The sequence below is a fragment of the Callithrix jacchus genome, chromosome 11 (genome assembly GCF_049354715.1).
Source record: "Callithrix jacchus isolate 240 chromosome 11, calJac240_pri, whole genome shotgun sequence".
NCBI classification, from domain to species: domain Eukaryota; kingdom Metazoa; phylum Chordata; class Mammalia; order Primates; family Cebidae; genus Callithrix; species Callithrix jacchus.
The window spans coordinates 103,069,127-103,090,881 of record NC_133512.1 but is presented as its reverse complement, the minus strand read 5'-3'; the positions used below and the strand labels follow the sequence as shown (position 1 = coordinate 103,090,881).

The following is a 21,755-nucleotide window of genomic DNA, read 5'->3' as shown; positions in this document are numbered from 1 at the left end:
TCATTCTGTCTCCCAGGCTGGAGTTCAGTGACACAATCTTGGCTCACTGCAACCTCTGTCTCAGATTCTCGTGCCTCAGCCTTCTGATTAGCTGGGATCACAGGTGTGTGCCACTATGCCTGGCCAATTTTTTTGTATTTTTAGTACAGATGGGGTTTTGCCATGTTGGCCAGGCTGGTCTCAAACTCCTGACCTCAAGAGATCCTCCCTCCTCAGTCTCCCAAAGTGCTGGGATTATAGGCATGAGCCACCATGCCCAACCCTACACTGATAGAAAACTTTCTCTAAATAACAGTGGCTCACCATGTGTAGGCTGCTCGTATAACATGATTTACACTGAGCACCTGCTTTCTTTCCTTCTGAAAAATTCTCTAAATTTTTGGTATGTGCCATGTAGAAACTGTGGCTGCCTATATAACCATTCCTTAGTGAAATTTTGGGCACTGTGTCTCAAATGAACTTCCCAGTGACAACACCTCACAGATGTCACAATTCAACTAAGCATATTCGGTGTGACTCTACTAATCACTGGAACTGGTGACTGGTCTTCTCAGGACTATGCTCCATACATCTTCTCCCTTTGCTGATTCTACTTTACATCTTTTTGCTGTTATAAATCATGGCCTTGAACACAACTACATGTTAAGTCCTCTCTGTGAATCACCAAACCTGGAGTGGTCTTTAGGAACACCAAAACAAACAGGTAAAGAAATTCTTCCACAATGAGGATGCTTAAATAAGCCCCCTTTTTTTTTTCTGAGATGGAGCTTTGCTCTGTCGCTGGAGTGCAGTGGCAACCTCTGCCTACCAGGTCCAAGTGATTCTCCTGCCTCAGCCTCCTGAGTAGCTGGGTCTACAGATGCGTGTAACCAGGCCCAGCTAATTTTTCATATTGTTAGTAGAGACGGGGTTTTGCTGTATTAGCCAGGATGTTCTCAATGTCCTGAGCTCGTGATCCACCTGCCTCGGCCTCCCAAAGTGCTGGGATTACAGGCATGAGCCTCCGCGCCAGCCCTCAGCCCCTATGCTCAGCGGCTCCACGTACTTTCTGGAGAGACTTGGTGAAGAGCCCTGGTGGAGGGCTAATTACTCCTTTGACATATTCCTAGTGGTTTTAAACGGATGATACCCAGACCAAGAACAGATTTCTGAGTCTGGATGCACACAGAAACATCAAGAGCCCAGTTACAGAATTATCTGGGTTTTAAATATCTTCTACAGGTTTCCCATTGGCCACTTGGTGTACACCCCATACAAACGAAGTAGTGGCCCACAATCAGTCTAAGTGGTTGCAGAAGGGAACCAATCAGAGGTTGAAGTGAAGTTCCAAAGGTTACACCCTATGTAAATGTCTTATTGGTTGTAGAAAGCAAACAATCAGAGGCTAAAGTGAAGTTACAAAGTTCTGCTTCCATGCAAACAAAGATTTGGCCTGGAATCAGTCTGACTGGTTGCAGAAGAAACCAATTGGAGGCTAAAGCAAAGTTACAAAGTTACACTGCTATGCAAACGTCTGATTGGTTGCAGAAAAGTTACAAAGTTACACTCCTATGCAAACGTCTGATTGGTTGATTCTGCAGCCAATCAGAGGTTCTTTCAATTTTCTATCTGCTGCGCAAAAAATGAGAGGGTTTCAAAGGGAGTAGCCTCCAACCCTTTTGTTTCTTATGTGTGAAAAGTTGGGGTTTTCCTTTTGATTTAGTTCTAGGAAATCAGCATGAATTAGCCTTAGATTCCATGCCTCCAGACCCTATTCTCCTGCCTCAGCACAGTGTATAGAAAACAGCCTGAGTTCTGTGGGTAAACTGCCTGTTTGAATCCCACTTCTACCACTTCCTAGCTATGTAACCTTAAACAAGTCATTCAGTCTCTTTGTCCCTCCATTTAACTGTAAAATGTGAGTAACAATAGTTCTAACACAATAAAGTCTGTCAAGGGTTAAATGAATTCATAAATGAAAGTGTGTATAAAAACATCTGGCATATTTTAAGCATTAAACATATTTGGTTATTTTGTGGTTGTCAAAGTTGATTTATTGTCCTAAGAGCACCTTTGCAAATCTTCTTTTTTTCCTTAGGACCTACTTTTTTTATAGTAGGTTCACAGCAAAATAGAGAGGAAGGTACAGAGATAACCCAAATATCCCTTGCCCCTGTACATGCAGAGCCTCGCCTGTCAACAACATCCTGCACGAGAGCAGTACATTTATTACAATTGATGAACAGTCACCCGAAGTCCACAGTTTACACTAGGGTTCACTCACGGAGTTGCACCTTTTAGAGACTTGGACAAATGTATACTGACATGCATCCACCACTGCAATATCATACAGCATGTTTTTCACTACCCTAAAAATCCCCCCTTTTTGTTATTTTCAAGGGTATGTTGGTTAGTCTTTTTTTTTAATGGATGAATTTCCTTGAAAAGTTTCTGAACAAGTGAAAGGAGCTCATAAGAATCTAAATACATTTTAGCCTAGTTCAAAACGAATATATTAAAACAGGTGGTGGTGGGTAAAGAGTAAATGTTCTGGGGCCAAATACATTTGAGAAACATTAAGGGAAAATTAGATTGTTGTTAGACTTACATACATGCACAGTGGGTTTCCAAAATGGCATACAAAATGGCAAATTTCGCAAAATCACTTGATCACAGAAATCTTTTTTATATGAAGCAAAGCAGGACCAGTGCTTTGCTGTTCTAGTTCGAAAAGGATTGGACACCTGCTTCATATAAACTTCAATCTGAACCTACTAATCACTAGGGATACCAGGATGAATGACCACAGACTTCAGATTCCAGAAGTTCACGTGTTAACTGTGAAAAGGCGGAAAATGATGGTAGAATTGTTTATCTCAATTTCTAGTTTTCTGCAAAAAACTACAAACAAGGGAGTAACCACCACTTCCAGATGGGGAATTTGAATTCATAAATGAAAGTGCATATACAAATATCTGGCATATTTTAAGCACTAAAAATACTTGGTTATTATTTTTTAGGTTGTCATACTTGGTTTAGGAGGAGGAAGAATCCCATGAGTCGGAAAAATGAAAGAAGAGAGAGTCACAGAGGCCCTGGAGAACACAGAGTGTAACATCAGAGGAATGAGGAGAGGCAGGCAGATGCCTCTGGGGGGCCTGTCTGCCTCACTTGGGAGTTCTTAAATGTAAAGGGCAAAGTCTAGCCCTTTCTGAAAGCCTTCAGTATGTTAAACAAATTCAAACAAAACAAGCTTCAAAAAACATAGATGGCAATAAAGTCAATTTGAAAGGACTACGACTGAGGCAGGCATAAGAATTAAGGCATATTCAAGAGATAGTTTCACATAATGTTCCCCTGGCAGTCTCATCATTCCCTTGGTGAGATGCTAATAAGGGTTAGACAGCCAGTTTAAGGAATATAAAGTGAAGAACCTGTCACTCAGTTGTCAAGGGAAACTGCCTGTCTATAATTCCCTTAGCAAAGCCTTTATATCTCAGCATATGTTAATTAGACTTCATGCTTAAGCCTAAAAATTTATTACACTCCAGGCTTTGTTTCATTTTGTTTACATTTGTAAAGAAATACATCAAAAAATTGAGTTGAGCTTCATATATTTTGTATAGTTCCCTCTGTTTGGCATAATAGTCAAACTTACTAACTGTTCACAATTTCTCACAGTCCCATTTGTCATTTTCTCTCAATTAATTAATTTTTCATCTGAAAGTTGTTGGCATGTGGCTGAGAAGAACTGAAAAACAGACACAGCTAAGAGTAGAAAATAATAAGATTCATGATATCAGGTGGATCAATGGAGATGTTTTAAACTGGAGATTCTGTGAAATGTAAATAGAATCAAATCTGAGGCCTTATCAAATTCAAAAGGATATCCTAAGCAATTCTGATTATGAATTACACCTACGCACTTACAAAGATGAACTGTTTGGAAATATTTTTTAAAAAACAGTGTTACTGAGAAACAATAAAATATTAAAAAGGTCTTAAGCAAACAATTTTACAAAGTAAAATAAAATACTACCAGCTTATATTAAAACAGTGCATTATTATTTCCAGAGAACTTTACATGTATGCCATTATTAGATCATTACTGTAAGCACATGAGAAAGGGAGGTAAAACTATGATTTAATTTCACATGTGGTGGTAAGACTTTCAACTTTCCTATGTGCAAACTAAAAATGCAAATGTATATTTTCACTTAGTCCGAGAAAAAAATCACTTTATTACTTATAAAAGCCTAAAAAAACTAAAATGCACACTCCTAATAGCCAAGATTAAGTATTATTTGATATCCACACTTGACTATACCCTCCACCTGATAACCCGCCCTCCCCACTAAGAATCAGTGTCCTCTTTAAATTGGAATTAAAATACAAGCATTTTCTGCATATCATCAGTAATCCATTTATCAAAAATCAGACATTCTATTCAAATGTCAACCAGATGACAATTTCCAATTATTCTGACTGAGAAAGTTATATTTAAACCCCAATTCCCTAATATGTAACTGAAACACATTTATATAGGAAATAGCCATTATGATAAAATGTAAAACGACCAGACATTTTCTGCTACTGTATGTAATATTTATAGCATTTTATATTTATAAAAGGGAGCATTGGTTTTTAAAGATTAGATATACTCCCCCTGGTCCTCAAAAATGTGGGTATGGTCATGCAAGTATTCAATGACAATGGGAAAATACTATCAAAAATATTGGTTTAATAAGATATAGTCGTCAATATTTCATGCAATTTCCTTTTAAAAACTCTTATCTTTCCCAAGAGGAAAAAGGATACAAGGAAAGACAGGAGACAAAAAAATCTGCCTACATTTCTTTCTCCACTCCTCCAGTTTATAGTGCTGGAATTACCTGGAGACCTGGAATTATCTTATTATCTCTGCAGCAGAGAGTCTGTGGTTCAGCATTGACTCACCCTTTCTGCTAGCCTCATTCACCAAACATACAGGGGTTCAATGTATTTCCTTAATCAAGCTTGCCTTCATAAATACAGCTACAATGAGTCTTTGGGAATGTTGTTGCACTATTCTTGATGCCATGTTCTAGGACTTGGAAGGATTAACAGAGAAGATAAAATCAGAACTTGGACTGAGAGTCCTATTCCTGACTTAAGACTAGGGTTGTTTTCAGCATGCCCTCTGGAACATGGCCTTGTGTTGACAGCAACACTTTCTGGAATGCCAAAATACTAACTGGTAGTGCAAAAAAAAAGACATACTAAAAACTTGCCTATATTATATCTAAGTCTAAATTACAGAATAATTAATATGTAATTTTTTAAGGCATTAGCTAAATCCTGCACCTAGTTCCTTAACCCCCTAAATATGAAGGAAACATGTTTAAAGTTCCCTTTCCTAAATCCATTGAAGACTCCACAGAATACAGTAATGAAAGAATATCAGGACTTAGATGAGAGAGCCTAGCTTCTTCTAAAGTTCTCAGAAAATTAACCTGGTGGTAGGCATAATAGATGGAATAATTAAGAAGACCGAGCAGGTGATTTTAGCTTTGAATCAAAGAAGCAATGACTGACCCAGAAAAATGAAAAATTAAATAAAAAGAGGAACATCAGTAAGATATTCCTCATTCTGAGTTAATAGTAGTGAACCAGGCAGAGGAACTCAAACAGGCAAAAGGGAAAGCACCAAGATGTTGCCTGAAAATAAGGATTTTATAGAGTAAATTAAGGACTGTATACCAGCTGCCAGGCTAAACATTTTGTATGAATAAATGTTGGCTACACAATCCACTTTTTGATTTTAACAAAATTTTGGCATTTAAAATTTCTTCATTGTATTAGATCCCCAGTTTCACCTTCACTGCAAACCCAGATCAGGTAGGGAGGGAGTGTATTTGAAAATGAAGATAACTACCTTTCAATTGTGAAAGAGCAGTGTAAAGCCTGTTTAAGTTGGGGATAATGGCTTATACGAATTGTGTGTAATGTTGCATTAACTTGTAATTATCATCATTATTAAAACTAGAGCCAAACACTCACCATGTGCTCTACAGGGCACATTAACTATATAAAAGGCATCATCTGTGCCCTCTGGGAACTTGGCCTAAAAGTTCAAAGCAGTGAGTTCAATACTCATTGACACATGAAGAAAATGGACTGTACTGCATCAGCCTAGAACTATGCAGTTCAAGATTAGAAGATTGAGCTAAATCTTACTTTAGAAACTAAACCTTAACAAATATAATTTAGTTTTTAAGGTTAAAATAAAGTGAAGCAGGAAATATAAGAGAAATTCATCAAGGGGCATTAACTCAAAATTTTCCTCTATCCTTGACCCTCATTTTACTGCCTATAGAAATAAAAAGGCTGGCCTCCCCTATTTCCTTATCTTCGAGAGGAGTGATCAGTCTGGTGCTTCTGATTTTGGCAAGCCAGCAGCATTAAAGAAGGAGGAGAGGCGTCACACCTGACCAGATCTTCAACTTGTTGGGTCTGCTTGTCCCTGCCTCTCTCACTGTTTCTTCTGCTCCTGAAAATATGATTAATATCTATGCATTTGTAAAACTCTGCATTGTAAGCAAAGCTGTGGCTTTCCATCCCAAGGAGGTTGAGGTATGGAGTTAATGAGAAGTGAGACTGTGGGGAATGAGTAGGAACATGCCAATGTTAAAGTAATTGAGCATGAATATCAAACACTGACTTGGGAACAGTCTTCATTTGCTGAGGGAAGTCTGATCAGCTGGTGGGCAGATGGAATGTACGGAGACCTGCATTCACTGCCAGCCCCGGAATTTCCATATCATAACAAGCCATACTTTATAAGTATAGCACCTCTGTTTTCCCACCTAGAATCATGTTTCATTTTTCCTCTTTCTTTACATTTTCCTACCTTTTTCTTCCCTCTTTCCTTTCTGAGAAAGGTTTCTTCTCTTCTTTTTTGAATTATCTCTCCCCAAGCCTCATGAAAAATTTAAAGTTTTGTGATTTCAATACCTGATAAACTTTTTAAAAAATGTGTAACTTTGCTAATGCCAGTTTAGAATTAAACACAGATGATGGTGTTGTGGTTAGAAGAATTACTAATGCTATAAATTTTATTTGAAAAACTCTTCATTGTCTTTTAAAACCACTGAGACCTTGAATTATTGGTTACTTTAATGCACTCCCATATTTGTAACTTACATAATTCTCAATCAGATCATTTATATGTTCTTACATGGCAAAGATCTTTGAAAAATTTGCAAAATATTGAGAAAATTAACACCTTTTAAAAAGATACTGATTATCAATCTCAAGTTGTAGCAAACAGTTTTATTCCAGAGTAATTTCAAAAAAACTAAACGTTAAAGAAAAATGTTGGTTCTAAATTCCTATGAATATATAATTATGCATTTTTATAAAAATTCATTTGATTTTAGCAGAGTTTACAAAGCAAAAAAAAATGCACACCTGAAATGTACATTAATTTGGAATTGGCTAAGTGAAATAAGGCACATCCATTAAATGAAGTTAAAATGATCCATGAGAAATACATAATAATGAGGATATAGGCAACAATTGTGTATTATTAAATGAGCATATATAAATTATAAGCTATTTTTAAATATATATGTTTAAAGGATTAATTTTTATATGATGGTGATAAAATTTCCCCAATATTGTGTTGTAACTTGTCACTTTGTAAGTTTCCTTTTCTTTTTTTCTTATTAAACTTTTTAAATGGTTCTCAAAATTCTGTGACAAATATTTGGTCAAGCTGTTTCCATTAAAAAGTACTGATTTAAAAAACCATTAACTTAAAATTGCCACATTCAAAAAAGAAAACCATAGTGATCCTTGAAACATTCTCTTTTCCTTCTGAATGCACTGTTATCACTGACCAGTCTTTTAGTACTAAACTTAAATGGCCAATTAAAAAAAACAGTTCTGAGACGGTTCTTCCTCCACCACTGATTAAGACCAAGGTGGCAGGTATTAGGGAATATATTCATTTAGCTTTCTGAGTTTTCTGGGCAGAGCTGGTGACCCTGCCAGCTCCAGCAGCCTTCTTGTTCATTGCTTTGATGATACCCACAGCAACTGTCTGTCTCATATCATGAACAGCAAAGTGACCCAGAGGTGGATAGTCTGAGAAGCTCTTAACAAACATATCAACGATGGCAACATCACTAGACTTCAAGAATTTAGGGCCATCTTCTAGCTTTTTACCAGAAGGGCAATCAATCTTTTCTTTCAGCTCAGCAACCTCACATGCAACATGAGCCCTGTGGCAATCCAGTACAGGGACACAGCCAGTGCTGATTTGGCCTGGATGGTTCACGGTAATCACCTGAGCAGTGAAACCAGCTGCTTCCATTGGTGGGTCGTTCTTGCTGTCACCAGCAACGTTGCCACGACAAATATCCTTGACAGACACATCCTCAACATTGAAGCCCACATTGTCCTCAGGAAGAGCTTTACTCAAAGCTTCATGGTACATTTTGACAGATTTTACTTCAGTTATAATGTTGACTGGAGCAAAGGTGACCACCATCCCATATTTGAGAACACCAGTCTCCACTTGGCCAACAGGAACAGTACCAATACCACCAATTCTATAGACCTCCTGGAGAGGCAGGCGCAAGGGCTTGTCAGTTGAACTAGTCAGTGGTAGGCTGCAATCCAGAGCCTCAAGCAGTGGGTTCCACTGGCACTGCCATCCTTACAGGTGATTTTCTACCCCTTCAACCAAGGCATATTAGCACTTGGCTCCAGCATGTTGTCACCATTCCAACCAGAAATTGGCACAAATGCTACTGTGTCAGGGTTGTAGCCAATTTTCTTAATGTAAATGCTGACTTCCTTAACAATTTCCTCATATCTCTTCTGGCTGTGGGGTAGCTCAGTGGAATCCATTTTGTTAACACCAACAATTAGTTGCTTCACACCCAGTGTGTAAGCCAGAAGGGCGTGCTCTTGGATCTGCCCATTCTTGGAGATAACAGCTTCAAATTCACCAACACCAGCAGCAACAATCAGCACAGCACAGTCAGCCTGAGATGTCCCTGTAATTATGTTTTTGATGAAGTCTCTGTGTCCTGGGGCATCAATGATAGTCACATAGTACTTGCTATCTCAAATTTCCACAAGGAGATACCAATGATGATCCCACATTCATGCTCAGCTATCCGTTTATCCAAGACCCAGGCATACTTAAAGAAGCCCTTTCCCATCTTAGCAGCCTCTTTCCCAAAATTTTCAATGGTTCTTTTGTCGATGCCACCACATTTATTTATCAGATGGCTGGTAGTGGTGGACGTGCCCGAATATACGTGACCAATGACAACAATGTTGACATGAGCCTTTTCCTTTGTCATTTTGGCTTTTAGGGATAGTTTTCATGACACCTGTGTTCTGGCAGCAAACCCATTCTGAAAAAGCATAAGTTTCTGTTTTGAATGTATATTACAATTGCTATAATAAAAAAATTATAAAAAGTAACCAACTAGTGAGTTTATCAATCCCTTCCTATATACCACGAAAATTGGAAACAACATAGAGAAAGCAACCAAATGAGAAAAATCTTGAATAAAAAAGTGTTTATAATTTACCTTAGTAGCGTAGTATTCTCTGACTTCAGGCCTAATAGAATCAAAGTCTCCACTGATGAATTCAGGCAAAAAGCTGGAAGAAACAGTAAATCAAGTAAGTTGACAAGTTATTTCTATTTACTTTTGAAACTTTAAAACTGTAGCCGAGTGTAATGGCTTACAACTATATTCCCTACACTTTGAGAGGTTGAAGCAGGAAGAGTGCTTGAGGCCAGGAGTTCAAGCCCAGCTTGGGCAACACAGCAAGACCCTATCTCTACAAAACAATTGAAAAATTAGCTAAGCATGATAGTGCACACGTGTAGTCTCAGGTACTTGGGAGGCTGCACTGGGAGGATCACTTGAGCCCAGGAGTTCGAGGATATAGTAATCCATGGCAGTGTAACTGCACTCCAGCCTGGGTGACACAGCAAGACTCTATCTCTAATTTTAAAAATAAAAAATAAAACTGTGATTATAAGGACCAAAGAGAAAAGCAATGTACTCAGAACAAAACCAGAAACGCAGAAACTACTTTTAGAGAGCATAGGATGTTATACTATACACTCTTGGTTTCAATGACTGAGGCAAACAAAAAGTATCCAACCAATTAATCAACACAGTCACAATGTCAGAGAATACTTATCTTTTTAAACAAATAGATCAAAAATTAAAGATTATTGGTTTAAAAAATCCTAACAGAAATATTCATCACCTTTGCATATTACCTCCTATACATGTACAAGTTTTTACATTATTGTACCCTCACACAAGTTCAGAACTTTCAACAGATATGAATAGAACAAATGATCATGAGGATTCTTGGTGACATTCTGTGCCAAGAAAGAGTCAGTTCAAAGACATTTCCAAGTATTCTATTGACATATGTCTAGAAACAGAAATCTTTTAGGTAAGTCTGAAATACTATAAGAGTCAAGGTTGTTAAATATAGGGAGAGATTCCCAGATGTGCTTTCTAATAATAATACAATTGCCTTATTTTTTCCCTGCGATGTTTTTTCTTAAGTCATTTTAGAAAGCATACCTTACTCCATCTATTATACATAAGCCATCATTTACTGTTTTTTACATAAAATATTTACATGACCTGGTAGAATTTCTTCCCAGTTAAAACACCTACTTGCAGAGAAATAAAACGTCCCTGAATTTCTCAGTACTCCCGAAGAATCACCTAGCCTGCTAAGCCTCAGAAATGTATATGATACAAAGGGAATGGTTGCTTTCACTTCCTGTAAAAACATTCTACCCTTCACATGCCATGAGAATTAAAACTGTAACTATTTATCTAGTTAATTGCTTTCATTCAAAATACTAAAACTTCTTAGGTCTTCTCAAGGGGACCACATTGTTATCTGATGAACAGGTCCATAGCTAAAGAAGACTGCAGTGTTATATTTCTAGGTATTACATTTCAAGAAAGGTGAAGCCCCAGAACTTGAAGAAAACTCTATGTCATAATAAATAAAACACAGGGGTTATCTGGCTCCTGGAGACATTTTACTAATATATACCAAAGGGGTTAGGATTCAGATACAGAAAATGTCTAAGGAAACCCTTCCAAGAGGAGAGAAACACAGCTGTATATTCTACTTAATAAGAAAAATTAAAAGCACATACACACATTGCCTTATCCTTCACCTATGGGTAAGCAACTACCAGCAGTGGAAAATGGACCTGGCTCTCATTGCGGGAGTTGCAAAGGGGACTAATGTTACGACAAATCTCTGTCAGAAAACCTGATGTGTGAGTTCGGGATAAAACTAAAAGACAAAATGTAGGGGAAAAAATACTAACCTTGTCCTTTAGCACAATTTCTTTTTGTAAGATTCTTTTTTTTTTTTTTTGAGACGGAGTTTCGCTCTTGTTACCCAGGCTGGAGTGCAATGGCGTGATCTCGGCTCACCGCAACCTCCGCCTCCTGGGTTCAGGCAATTCTTCTTTTTGTAAGATTCTTGACTCAGTTGAAAATATTATTTGTGAGGTCAAACTTAATCTAACTGATCTGTATTGGGCCACCTCTTCTTTGAGTTACCACAAAGATCTGGGCCACATAAACTCCTCAGCTTGGATGAACTACACCCAACAATATTTTTATTAGTCAATTCATTCCGCAAATATTCACTCAACACCAACTATATGCAAAAGACTATAGCTAATTTCAGAAAAAGGTAGAAATGGAAAGTAAATGTAAGTACCCAGTGTTTAAATTAACATCTTCCCATAAGCTTTCTTCCTGGAAACTTCCCCTGCATATATCTAGTACTTTTAATTTCATTTTATACCTATTTAGGTAAATAACTTATACCTTACCCCTCATAGGACCAAAAATAGACTATTACGTTTTTTTCTCTTTATTTTCTCTTGTATAAATTCATTTATTTTAAAAGTTTCTTTGCAGTGTTGCCACCCGTCACCATTCAACTGCATGCAAATTAATACTCAAATGAATCACAAAATATTAGGGCTGGAAGGAATATAAGAAATTATCCTTCTAATATCCTCATTACCCTTTCTGAGGAACTGAAATCCAAGATGTCAAAGGCATTTGTCTTTGGATCCAATCTACTTCACCAAGTAAAGCAACCATTTAAAATTAGGACTCTGGGTCGCTGCTGGTCCAAGTAACATCCTGGGGAGACCAACTATGTTGCTCTCCAAATTTTAGCCTCTCAGATCTCTAGAACCAATTTGGCAGTTTCCAAATTACATATTGATTCTGACAATAAATAAATGGTGTTGGGAAAACTGGCTAGCCACGTGCAGAAAGCTAAAACTGGACCCCTTCCTTATACCTTACACTAAAATTAATTCCAGATGGATTAAAGATTTAAACATAAGACCTAACACCATAAAAACCCTTGAAGAAAACCTAGGCAAAATCATTCAGGATTTAGGCATATGCAAGGACTTCATGACTAAAACACCAAAAGCATTGGCAACAAAAGCCAAAATAGACAAATGGGACCTAATTAAACTTAAGAATTTCTGCACAGCAAAAGAAACAATCATTAGAGTGAACTGGCAACCAACAGAATGGGAAAAAATGTTTGCAATCTACCCATCTGACAAAGGGCCAATATCCAGAATCTACAAAGAACTAAGCAGATTTACAAAAAAAAAAACAAGCCCATTCAAAAGTGGGCAAAGGATATGAACAGACACTTTTCAAAAGAAGACATATATGAAGCCAACAAACAAATGAAAAAATGCTCATCATCACCGGTCATTAGAGAAATGCAAACCAAAACCACATTGAGATACCATCTCACACCAATTAGAATGGCGATCATTAAAAAAATCTGGAGACAACAGATGCTGAAGAGGATGTGGAGAAACAGGAACACTTTTACACTCATTTTGGGAGTGTAAATTAGTGCAACCATTGTGGAAGACAGTGTGGCAATTCCTCAAGGATCTAGAAATAGAAATTCCATTTGACCCAGCAATCCCATTACTGGGTACATACCCAAAGGATTATAAATCGTTCTATTATAAAGACACATGCACACATATGTTCACTGTGGTTCTGTTTACAATAGCAAAGCCCTAGAACCAACCCAAATGCCCATCAATGACAGACTGGGCAAAGAAAATGTGGCACATATATATCATGGAATACTATGTAGTCATAAGAAACGGTGAGTTCATGTCCTTTGTAGGGACATGGATGAATCTGGAAACCACCATTCTCAGCAAACTGACATAAGAACAGAAACCTGAATATTGCATGTTCTCACTCACAGGTGGGTGTTGAACAATGAGAACACATGGGCACAGGGAGGGGAGCATCACACACTGGGGTGTTGGGGGACAGGAGGCAAGGGGAGGGACAGTAGGGGGCAGGAAGGTTGGGGAGTGATAACACTGGGAGAAATGCTTGATGTAGGTGATGGGGGATGGAAACAGAAAACCATCATGGCATGCGTGTACCTATAAAACAATCCTGCAAGATCTGCACATGTACTCCAGAACTTAAAGTACAATAAAAAAGAAAAGAAAAGTTGTGGTGAATCCTGCTCAGCCATAAAAAGGAACTAATTAATGGCATTCTCAGCAACCTGGGTAGAACTGGGGACTGTTGTTCTAAATGAAGTATCTCAGAAATGGAAAACCAAACATCATATGCTATCACTCATAAGTGGGATCTAAGTTATGAGGATGCAAAGGCATAAGAATGTCAATGGATTTTGGGGACTTGGGGGAATGGGTGGGGGGATGAGGGATAGAAGACTACAAATTGGGTTCAGTGTATACTGCTTAGATGATGGGTGTATCAGAATCTGACAAATCACCACTAAATGACTTACTCATGTAACCAAACACCACCTGTTCCCCCAAAAACCTGTGGAAATAAATATTTAAAGAAATAAAAAAATATAAATAAATAAATAAATAAAAGCTGATACACACAGGCAACTGAACATCTATCCCTTTAGGGACAAATCATCCTAAAGACAATTAGATCTCCCTATATCTTACACTGTGAATAATGAAAGAAAGCTTTTATGCAAATTCACATATGTTTTAATGGAAAACATTAACAGGAAAACAAACTTGTATAGATAGTAGATGTCTTGCTTCGGTTAACTTTTAATATAATTTTCTCCACTGTAACATGTATGCTTTCAAATGGAATTGGGATGCTGCTATCTAAGAAGACCCATGCCAAAAATACACCCAGCATTCATGCTGAGATGACTAAAATAATTACAACATTCGTCAAATAATGCACTCGTTTTTGAAACTTGCTGAAATGTACTTTTTGACGCTGCAATTAAAAGCTCATCTCACTTTTCCTGAGGTGCCTGTTGCCATGGTGCCTGGGCATTCTGAAGAGGTACTTACTGGGGATGACACTTGACAGATGTAGAGGAGCTATGTTATGATATAAATGACAGTTTACACAAGAAGATTATTTTCAGAACTCTTTGGGGACTGATTACACGTAGCAACTGACTACAGGTATATGGATTTGTGTAGCCACTGACCATGTTTCTACCTACTGTTGACTTAGGCACACCAATAAATCTTTTCTTTGCTATCCTCAATCTATGGGCACTTAATTGTTAGTACTGACAGGTGTTCCAAACTCTCCACAAATGGCCCAATCAGACTCCTTTGACATTTTCATTTTAACTCTTACCATACTTGTCACTCATGACAGTTCATAACAAAATAAGAGTCCAAAAAGTACTGCAATTAATTAATAAACTTAAGATCTATCACACATAATAATCAAAAGGGAGGCTGACAAATTTAGAAAAAATCCTAAATACAATGTAATATATAGAATATAACTACTGCCTTTACAGGGCCTTTCCTGATACAACTGAAGGAGACTGTCCCTCCATAAAGCTGTGTTTTTTTGTTTTGTTTTTTCTCCTAGGAAAGACACTATTGTTCCCTTAAAACTTGAATAGCATTAAAAATCTCTTACTTTCCATTTCATTTTACTATGTCCTTTAGCTTCTAATAGATAGTGAGGCCTCTGAAGCAGGATCTGTCTCTGATTGATCTTGGTATGTCCCAAAGCATGAAGAACATTGATGCTAAAAATGATATAATAAGATGAAGAGGTAGAGAAGGAGAAAGAAGAGAAGAGGAAGAGAGAGAAAAAGAGTCAGAAAGGGAGAGAAGAGGAAGGAGGAGAAACAAGGAGAAAAGGGAAGAAGAATGAAGAAGGGAAAGAGGAGACAGAAGGAGGTGGAAAACGGGAGAAAGAGAAAAGCCAGGAAAACAAAGGAAGGAAGAGAGGGGAATAGAAAAGAAGAATGAGGAAAGAGACATTTATTAGGCGCTTACGATGACAACTGCCCCTACCCCCATTTCCTAGGTTGTGCAAATTAAGCTTTCTGAAATTCATAGTCTCCATGTGTAAAATGAGGATAATTTAGAGTGCCTGTGAGGATTAGGAGTTAATATATGTAAAGCACTTAGAAAATGCCTGGCACACAGTAAGCACAGTTGAGGCTGTTCAGTTCAAATAAAAATTACTGCAAGTGAAGTTAAGTAGTTTGCCCTAGATTATAAGGCTAATAAGAGGTAGAGCCAGAACTCAAACCCAGGCAGTTCAATCTTTGTTCTTTAACGGCTAAGTATACAGCCTCCCACGTATACAATTTACGAAACAGAACAATAACGTTTTCTGTAGAGAACGTTCTCTGAATAAATGTAGTCTTTCCTGCTGATTTTATTAATTGCTAAGCCTATATAATTTGGTAAGCCTATATATTTTCTAAAGGTTTCCTTGAGGCAGAAGAGAAAAAGGATTTGTGCTAGTGGTACCAGAAGGAAGGACAGAATCTTTAGGACAGACTATGTTAGGAGAAGAATGTTTCAGAATATTGTTGAAGAAGAGCATGACTATAGACATAGAAAGCAGTATTCAGTCTGAAAAAAAGAAGGAACAAATCATTTAAAGATTTGTGCTAACATTCTCTGTAAATTCATACAAAGTTGGTGGTGGGGGGAACGAGAGTGACACAAAATATATAAAAATGCTACCACATTTTGACTGTGTTTATAAACACAATCAGTTCAACTGTTTGTATAAATAAGTCTCTAAATGTAATAATGGTGCCAAAAGATATTTAAATATTTTTATAGCCTTGGATAAGAGACATTCTAAGGAAAGACAGAAAACACAACAATAAATAAGCTGATTTAAGCTGATTATGTAAAAATGTAACAAAACATTAAAAAAAAATAAGGTCAAATTATAACACTTTTACATATGCAAAATACGTAACCCATAAGAACTGCTGCCCCCAGCACATGAAGAGCACCCCAAAGTGGTAAAGGATAAAGATACAAATAGAAAAAGTGCCAAAGCCTATTCACACAAGCAGTAAGTGCAGGAAAACATGGAAAATCTAATTATCAAGGAAATAAATGTTAAAGCAAAAAATCGAGTACTTTATTTTACATAAAAACTCAAAAATTAAGAAAAGTGAACTGGGTATTGACAAGGGTGAGTGAAAACAGACACAAACACAGACTAGTGAAGTTGTGAAGGCACTGTCTGCAAACAGGCAATCCCACTTTGGGAATTCATCCTGGCTTAAAAAAAAAAAAGAAAAACAGTACCTAGGATATCTGCAAAACAAAGCGAGGGATATAACAAGGAGAGAAAAAAAATACTGAATGTTTAACAATATAGGGAAGGTGAAATAAAACCTTATGCAACCTGTGAGGGAAAGTAGGCAGCTTTTAGATGAGCTAACCTACTGTTCTAGAGGGAATGCCCACCACATGTTACTAAGTAAAAAAAAAAGTCTAAATATATTTGTGCATTTTGTGTAAACACAAAGGAAATTATGGAAGTGAACGACTCAAGCTATTCACACTAATTATCTCAGGTGATGGGATTAACTTTTATTTGAAAAAATTTACAAAGCATACCTTAGTTTAATAACTAGAAAGAAAATTAATAATGCCACTTGTTAAAGCAAATAGAAATTTGAAGGAAAATGAAAAATTAACTGAAAACTCTTAGACTCTGATTATAAGAACATTAAACAGTACTTAGCAGCCACTGAGGTTGTTATAAATGCGTTTAGTCAATTTACCCAAAGAAGACAGTGTTTTATCTCTTAGAATAATTGATTGCATCTTCTCAAACAAGGCAGAAAATAACAGTTTCCCAAAATAATCATTTAAGAATTTCTTTATATGCTAATGACATCCAGAGGGAGAAAACAGTAACGAAAACATTAACAAATGAAATACAGATAGAATCTCCATAACACACAGTTGAAATAATGACTGGGGAATAGAATGAAGATGGATCAGTGACAAGTAAAAATATATAATTTTGCAAAAGACCTGTTGATTGAATCAAAGAGGGAAATACAGAAAAAGCTGCCAAAAAGAGGAAGACTTAAGGGCTCTTACCCTGGAAAAAACCTTCCAGGAAACATTTTTTTGAATATTTCTTCTATGCCAGTCTCTGTATTTTATTCACACACTTTATGTTTATTAATATAATTTTAGCTAATTTCCATAACACTCCTATAAGGTTGATTTTTATCATCTGAATTTTATGGTAGAAAGCCAGGGCTGAGTGACATGAAGCCACCTGCATTGGTGTCACACAGATTCAAAAGGTCCTCTCTCCTCCTCCTCCTGCGTTCTTCATTGAACAACATATGCCCTATACTAGCATAAAGAGATAATCCTGCTACACCTTCTACACAGGATGCAATTTCATTGTTTCCCAAATCCTGTCCCTCCTGCATACCCAACAGAGGTGCACAGTCATCAAGCCACAGCAGGAGGGCAATGCAAAGTTGCTCCACAGCACAAGTGACAGGTCCCCAGGCCATACTGTCAGGTGAAGCTAGGTTCATGGTTTTAATGAATGGAGAAGTGGGGAAGGGAGGCATCATCCCAAAAATCACATGAGGCTTGTAGACAGCATATTTCATTCTAATTAGTAAACAAACAAATTGAATATTCAATTCCTTAACTGAGCAATCAACACAAGCAATGTAAATTTTATGGGTTAGTAGGAAATTAAAGCATACAGGCTTCTACTTCCACCCCTGCGATGTGAATTAACCTCTCACCACAGCCACTTAGAAAACCACACAAAAGAAGCAGAAATTCAGATCATGGAAAAATGACAGCTCTGGACAGTGATTACTGTGATTCCATAATGGTGGATACTTATATATTTGTCCAAATCTATGCAATGTAAAACACCAATTGTGAACCGTAATACAAACTACAGACTTTGGGTAACAATAATGTGTCAATGTTGGTTCATCAATTGCAAAAATAAAAATTCTGTCACTCTGGTGGGGTATGTTGATAATGGGGAAACTAGGAAAGTATGGGAGCATGGGGTATCTTGGTTGTCTTTGTGTCCTTCTCTCAATTTTGCTGTGAACCTTAAAACTGCTCTTAAAAATAGTGTTGGCCAGGTGTAGTGGCTCACGCCTGTAATCCCAGCACTTTGGGAGGCCGAGGAGGGCGAATCACGAGGTCAGGAATTCAAGACTAGCCAACCAACATGGTGAAACCCTGTCTCTACTAAAAACACAAAAATTAGCCGGGTGTGGTGGTGCGCATCTGTAATGCCAGCTACACAGGAGGCTGAGGCAGGAAAATCACTTGAACCTGGGAGGTGGAAGTTGCAGTGAGCCGAGATGGTGCCACTGTATTCTAGCCTGGACTACAGAGTAAGACCCACTCTCAAAAAAAAAAAAACCATAACAACTTCATTCCTAGGTATACACTAGATATACAGAGAAATGAAAACACATGTGCTTACAAAATCTCATACACAACTTGGATGAACTTTGAAAACATTATGCTAAGTGAAAGAAGCCAGGCACAAAAGTCCACATAACATATGATTTCATTCATTTGCAAATCCCCAAAAGAAAAACCTAAAGTGACAAAAAGTAGATTAGTGGTTGTTAGGGCCTGGGGAAAGAAGGAGGATGACAGTTGAAGGGTACATGATTTCTTTTTGAGGTGGTAAAAAGGTTCAAAACTGACAACAATGAATGAGAGTTCCTATTGCTTCACATTCTTCCCACCACTAAAAATGGAGATGGTTGTACCTATCTATGAACACCAAAACCCTCGGGATTGTATACTTTTAATGGGTACATTATTTGGAATATGGCTATATCTGAATAAAGCGGTTAAAAAGTAGTAAGAATCTTTTAAAAACACTATCAGACAGCTTCATCTAATTGGTATTTCTAGAATACTCCAACCACTACCAACAGAGATACACATTCTCTTTAAGCTGCACATGAAACATTCTTCAAATTAGACACTATTCTAGGCCAGGGATCAACAATTTTTTTTTTTTTTTTTGAGATGGAGTTTTGCTCTTGTTGCCCAGGCTGGAGTGCAGTGGCACAATCTCGGCTTACCACAACCTCCGCCTACCGGGTTCAAGCAATTCTCCTGCCTCAGCCACCCGAGTAGCTGGGATTACAGGCATGCACCACCATGACCAGCTAATTTTGTATTTTTAGTAGAGTCAGAGTTTCTCCATGTTGGTCAGGCTGGTGTCTGAAGTCTCAATCTCAGGTGATCTGCCCATCTCAGCCTCCCAAAGTGTGGGGATTACAGCCATGAGCCACCATGCCTGGCCTTAACAATTTGTTTTCTGAAAGAGCGAGACAGTCAATATTTTAGGCTCTACGGGCTATAAGGTCTCTGTCATAACTACTTAACTGCCATGGTAGCATGATAGCAGCTGTAGAAAATAAGAAGAAAATGGTCACGGCTGTGCTTCAGGAAAACTCTGTTTAGAGGCAGGGGCCTGCCAGCTATAGTTTGCCAACCCCTGTTCTACGCCATAATACAAGATTCAATCAATTTATATACTTGAAATCATACCAAGTATGTTCTCTAACACATCTTTCTTTCTTTTCTGTCTTTTTCAAAGTAATCAACTGTGATTAGTACTCTCTAGAATGGACTATGACTGCCATAAGAACTGGTGAGACTTTAAAATCTCCATTTACATAAAGCAGGTTTGTATTAGTCTATTCTCACACTACTAAGAAGAAATACCCGAGAGTGGGTAACTTATAAAGGAAAGAGAGTTGATTGACTCACAGATCTGTATTGCTGGAGAGTCCTAAGAAAACTTACAATCATGGCAGAAGGCAAAGGAGAAATAGGCACCTTCTTCAAAGGGTGGAGTAAGAACAAGCAGGAGAAATGCCAGATGCTTATAAAACCATCAGATCTCCTGAGACTCACTATCACAAGAACAGCATGGGGGAACCGCCCTCATGATCCAGTTACCTCCACCTCATCCCACTGTTGCCATGTGGGGATTATGGGGTTAGAGTCAGAGGTGAGATTTGGGTGATGACAAAGAGCCAAACTATATCAGGGTCCTTAAATAACGTCCTTTCATTCAAGGTTATCTCCTTATAAGGTTGATGAGGGAAAAAAATTGATACCTGGCTAGGGCTATTGCATGTAGGGGGTCTGCATGATCTCACCACGTGTATGTGGGTTTTCTCTAGGTACACTGGTTTCTACCCACGTCCCAAAGATACGCACATTTGGTGAACTGGCTGTCTACATGGTCCCATTGTGAGTATAAGCGTGAGTGTGTGTGTGTGTGTGTGTGTGTGTGTGTAAGTGTGCCTCAGGGTAGAATATGTCCTGTCCCAGATCAGTTCCCTCTTTGTGCACTGAGCTGCACAGAGAAGCTCCGACCGCCCATTACCCTGAACTGAAATCAGCTGGTAAATAATTATCTCACTTGCTTTTATTGATCTTTCTTCACTTGATCTTAGCTAAAAGGCTAAGAAGTGATTTGTATTGATTTTTCTTAAACATATAGCTCATATTTATTTCAGTGTTAAATATTAGAAGTGTTTTGCCTTTATTCAGAAGTGATGATGTTTTTGTGACCAGAAATATGCCATAGTAACTTAACTCTTGTTGATGTCAATTAGCCTAGGGTAAAATGGCTTTTATTTTATGTCATTTTGCTTAAAATCAGTTTCTAAGAAACTACCAACAATGTTAAGAATTTTCCGTATACAATAATACTGATATTAATTGAAACCAATTATATTAAAGTTAAAAATTTTAATTTTCCTACTCTATCCTACTTATTACACTAGTTTAAATTCTCCCACTAGATTATATATTTAATTCAATCTTATATTTGATATGGATTCATATTATATTTAATGAATATACAGTTAATTTAATTTTGAAATATTTTACAGTTCAAGTACACATAAATTTTAAAAAAGATACATTTTAAAAAGTCACTTTATCGTTGCCTTATTATGGTTTCAAATTTTAATCAATACCTAAAATGTTACATAAAGACTATTCTCAGTATTTAACAGTAATTTTATAATCACATATTTAATTTAAAAATTTAATATTCAGTGTAACATTTGCTACGACACTATTATACTAGGCTTAGTATGTTTTATCAGAAATGACTTCATTGTCTCTCCAATGCTAGCAGTTTGGTATTATGGATTTAGGTGGTAGAATGTGGTGTCAGTAACTTTGATGACACATGATGACAGATTTTCCCTACAGGAAAGAAAATACTGGGTTGCTTTTATGGCTTTGCTAGGATGTAAAGGTTCAGAAAGCTGTAAGTGACGAGCAGTTTCTGGAAAAGAGATTATTTCCAGTCTAGAGAAGCAGTTTACATTTTTAACTAAGTCCTGTCTAG

At 37.4% G+C, this 21,755-nt stretch overlaps 1 protein-coding gene and 1 pseudogene across 18 annotated transcripts in view; both read right to left on the bottom strand.

Moving 5' to 3' along the window:
* Positions 1-21,755, bottom strand: part of TPK1 (thiamin pyrophosphokinase 1) — a 398,562-nt gene that overhangs the window by 199,097 nt on the left and 177,710 nt on the right. For all 17 annotated transcript variants that reach the window (XR_008473454.2, XM_054237592.2, XM_054237593.2 and 14 more), the window contains one exon: positions 9,570-9,642. Coding sequence is in view for 16 of the 17 variants with exons in the window: in XM_054237592.2 (XP_054093567.1) it covers positions 9,570-9,642 (73 nt within the window). In the remaining variant the exon portion in view is untranslated. The remainder of the gene's footprint in view (positions 1-9,569; positions 9,643-21,755) is intronic.
* The window catches only part of LOC100397783 (elongation factor 1-alpha 1 pseudogene), a 189,581-nt pseudogene continuing 175,096 nt past the window's right edge, over positions 7,271-21,755 (bottom strand). Inside the window, exons 3-4 of the transcript XR_013524182.1 lie at positions 9,570-9,642; positions 7,271-9,389 (exon numbers count right to left, since the gene is read on the bottom strand). The product of XR_013524182.1 is annotated as an elongation factor 1-alpha 1 pseudogene (transcript). The remainder of the gene's footprint in view (positions 9,390-9,569; positions 9,643-21,755) is intronic.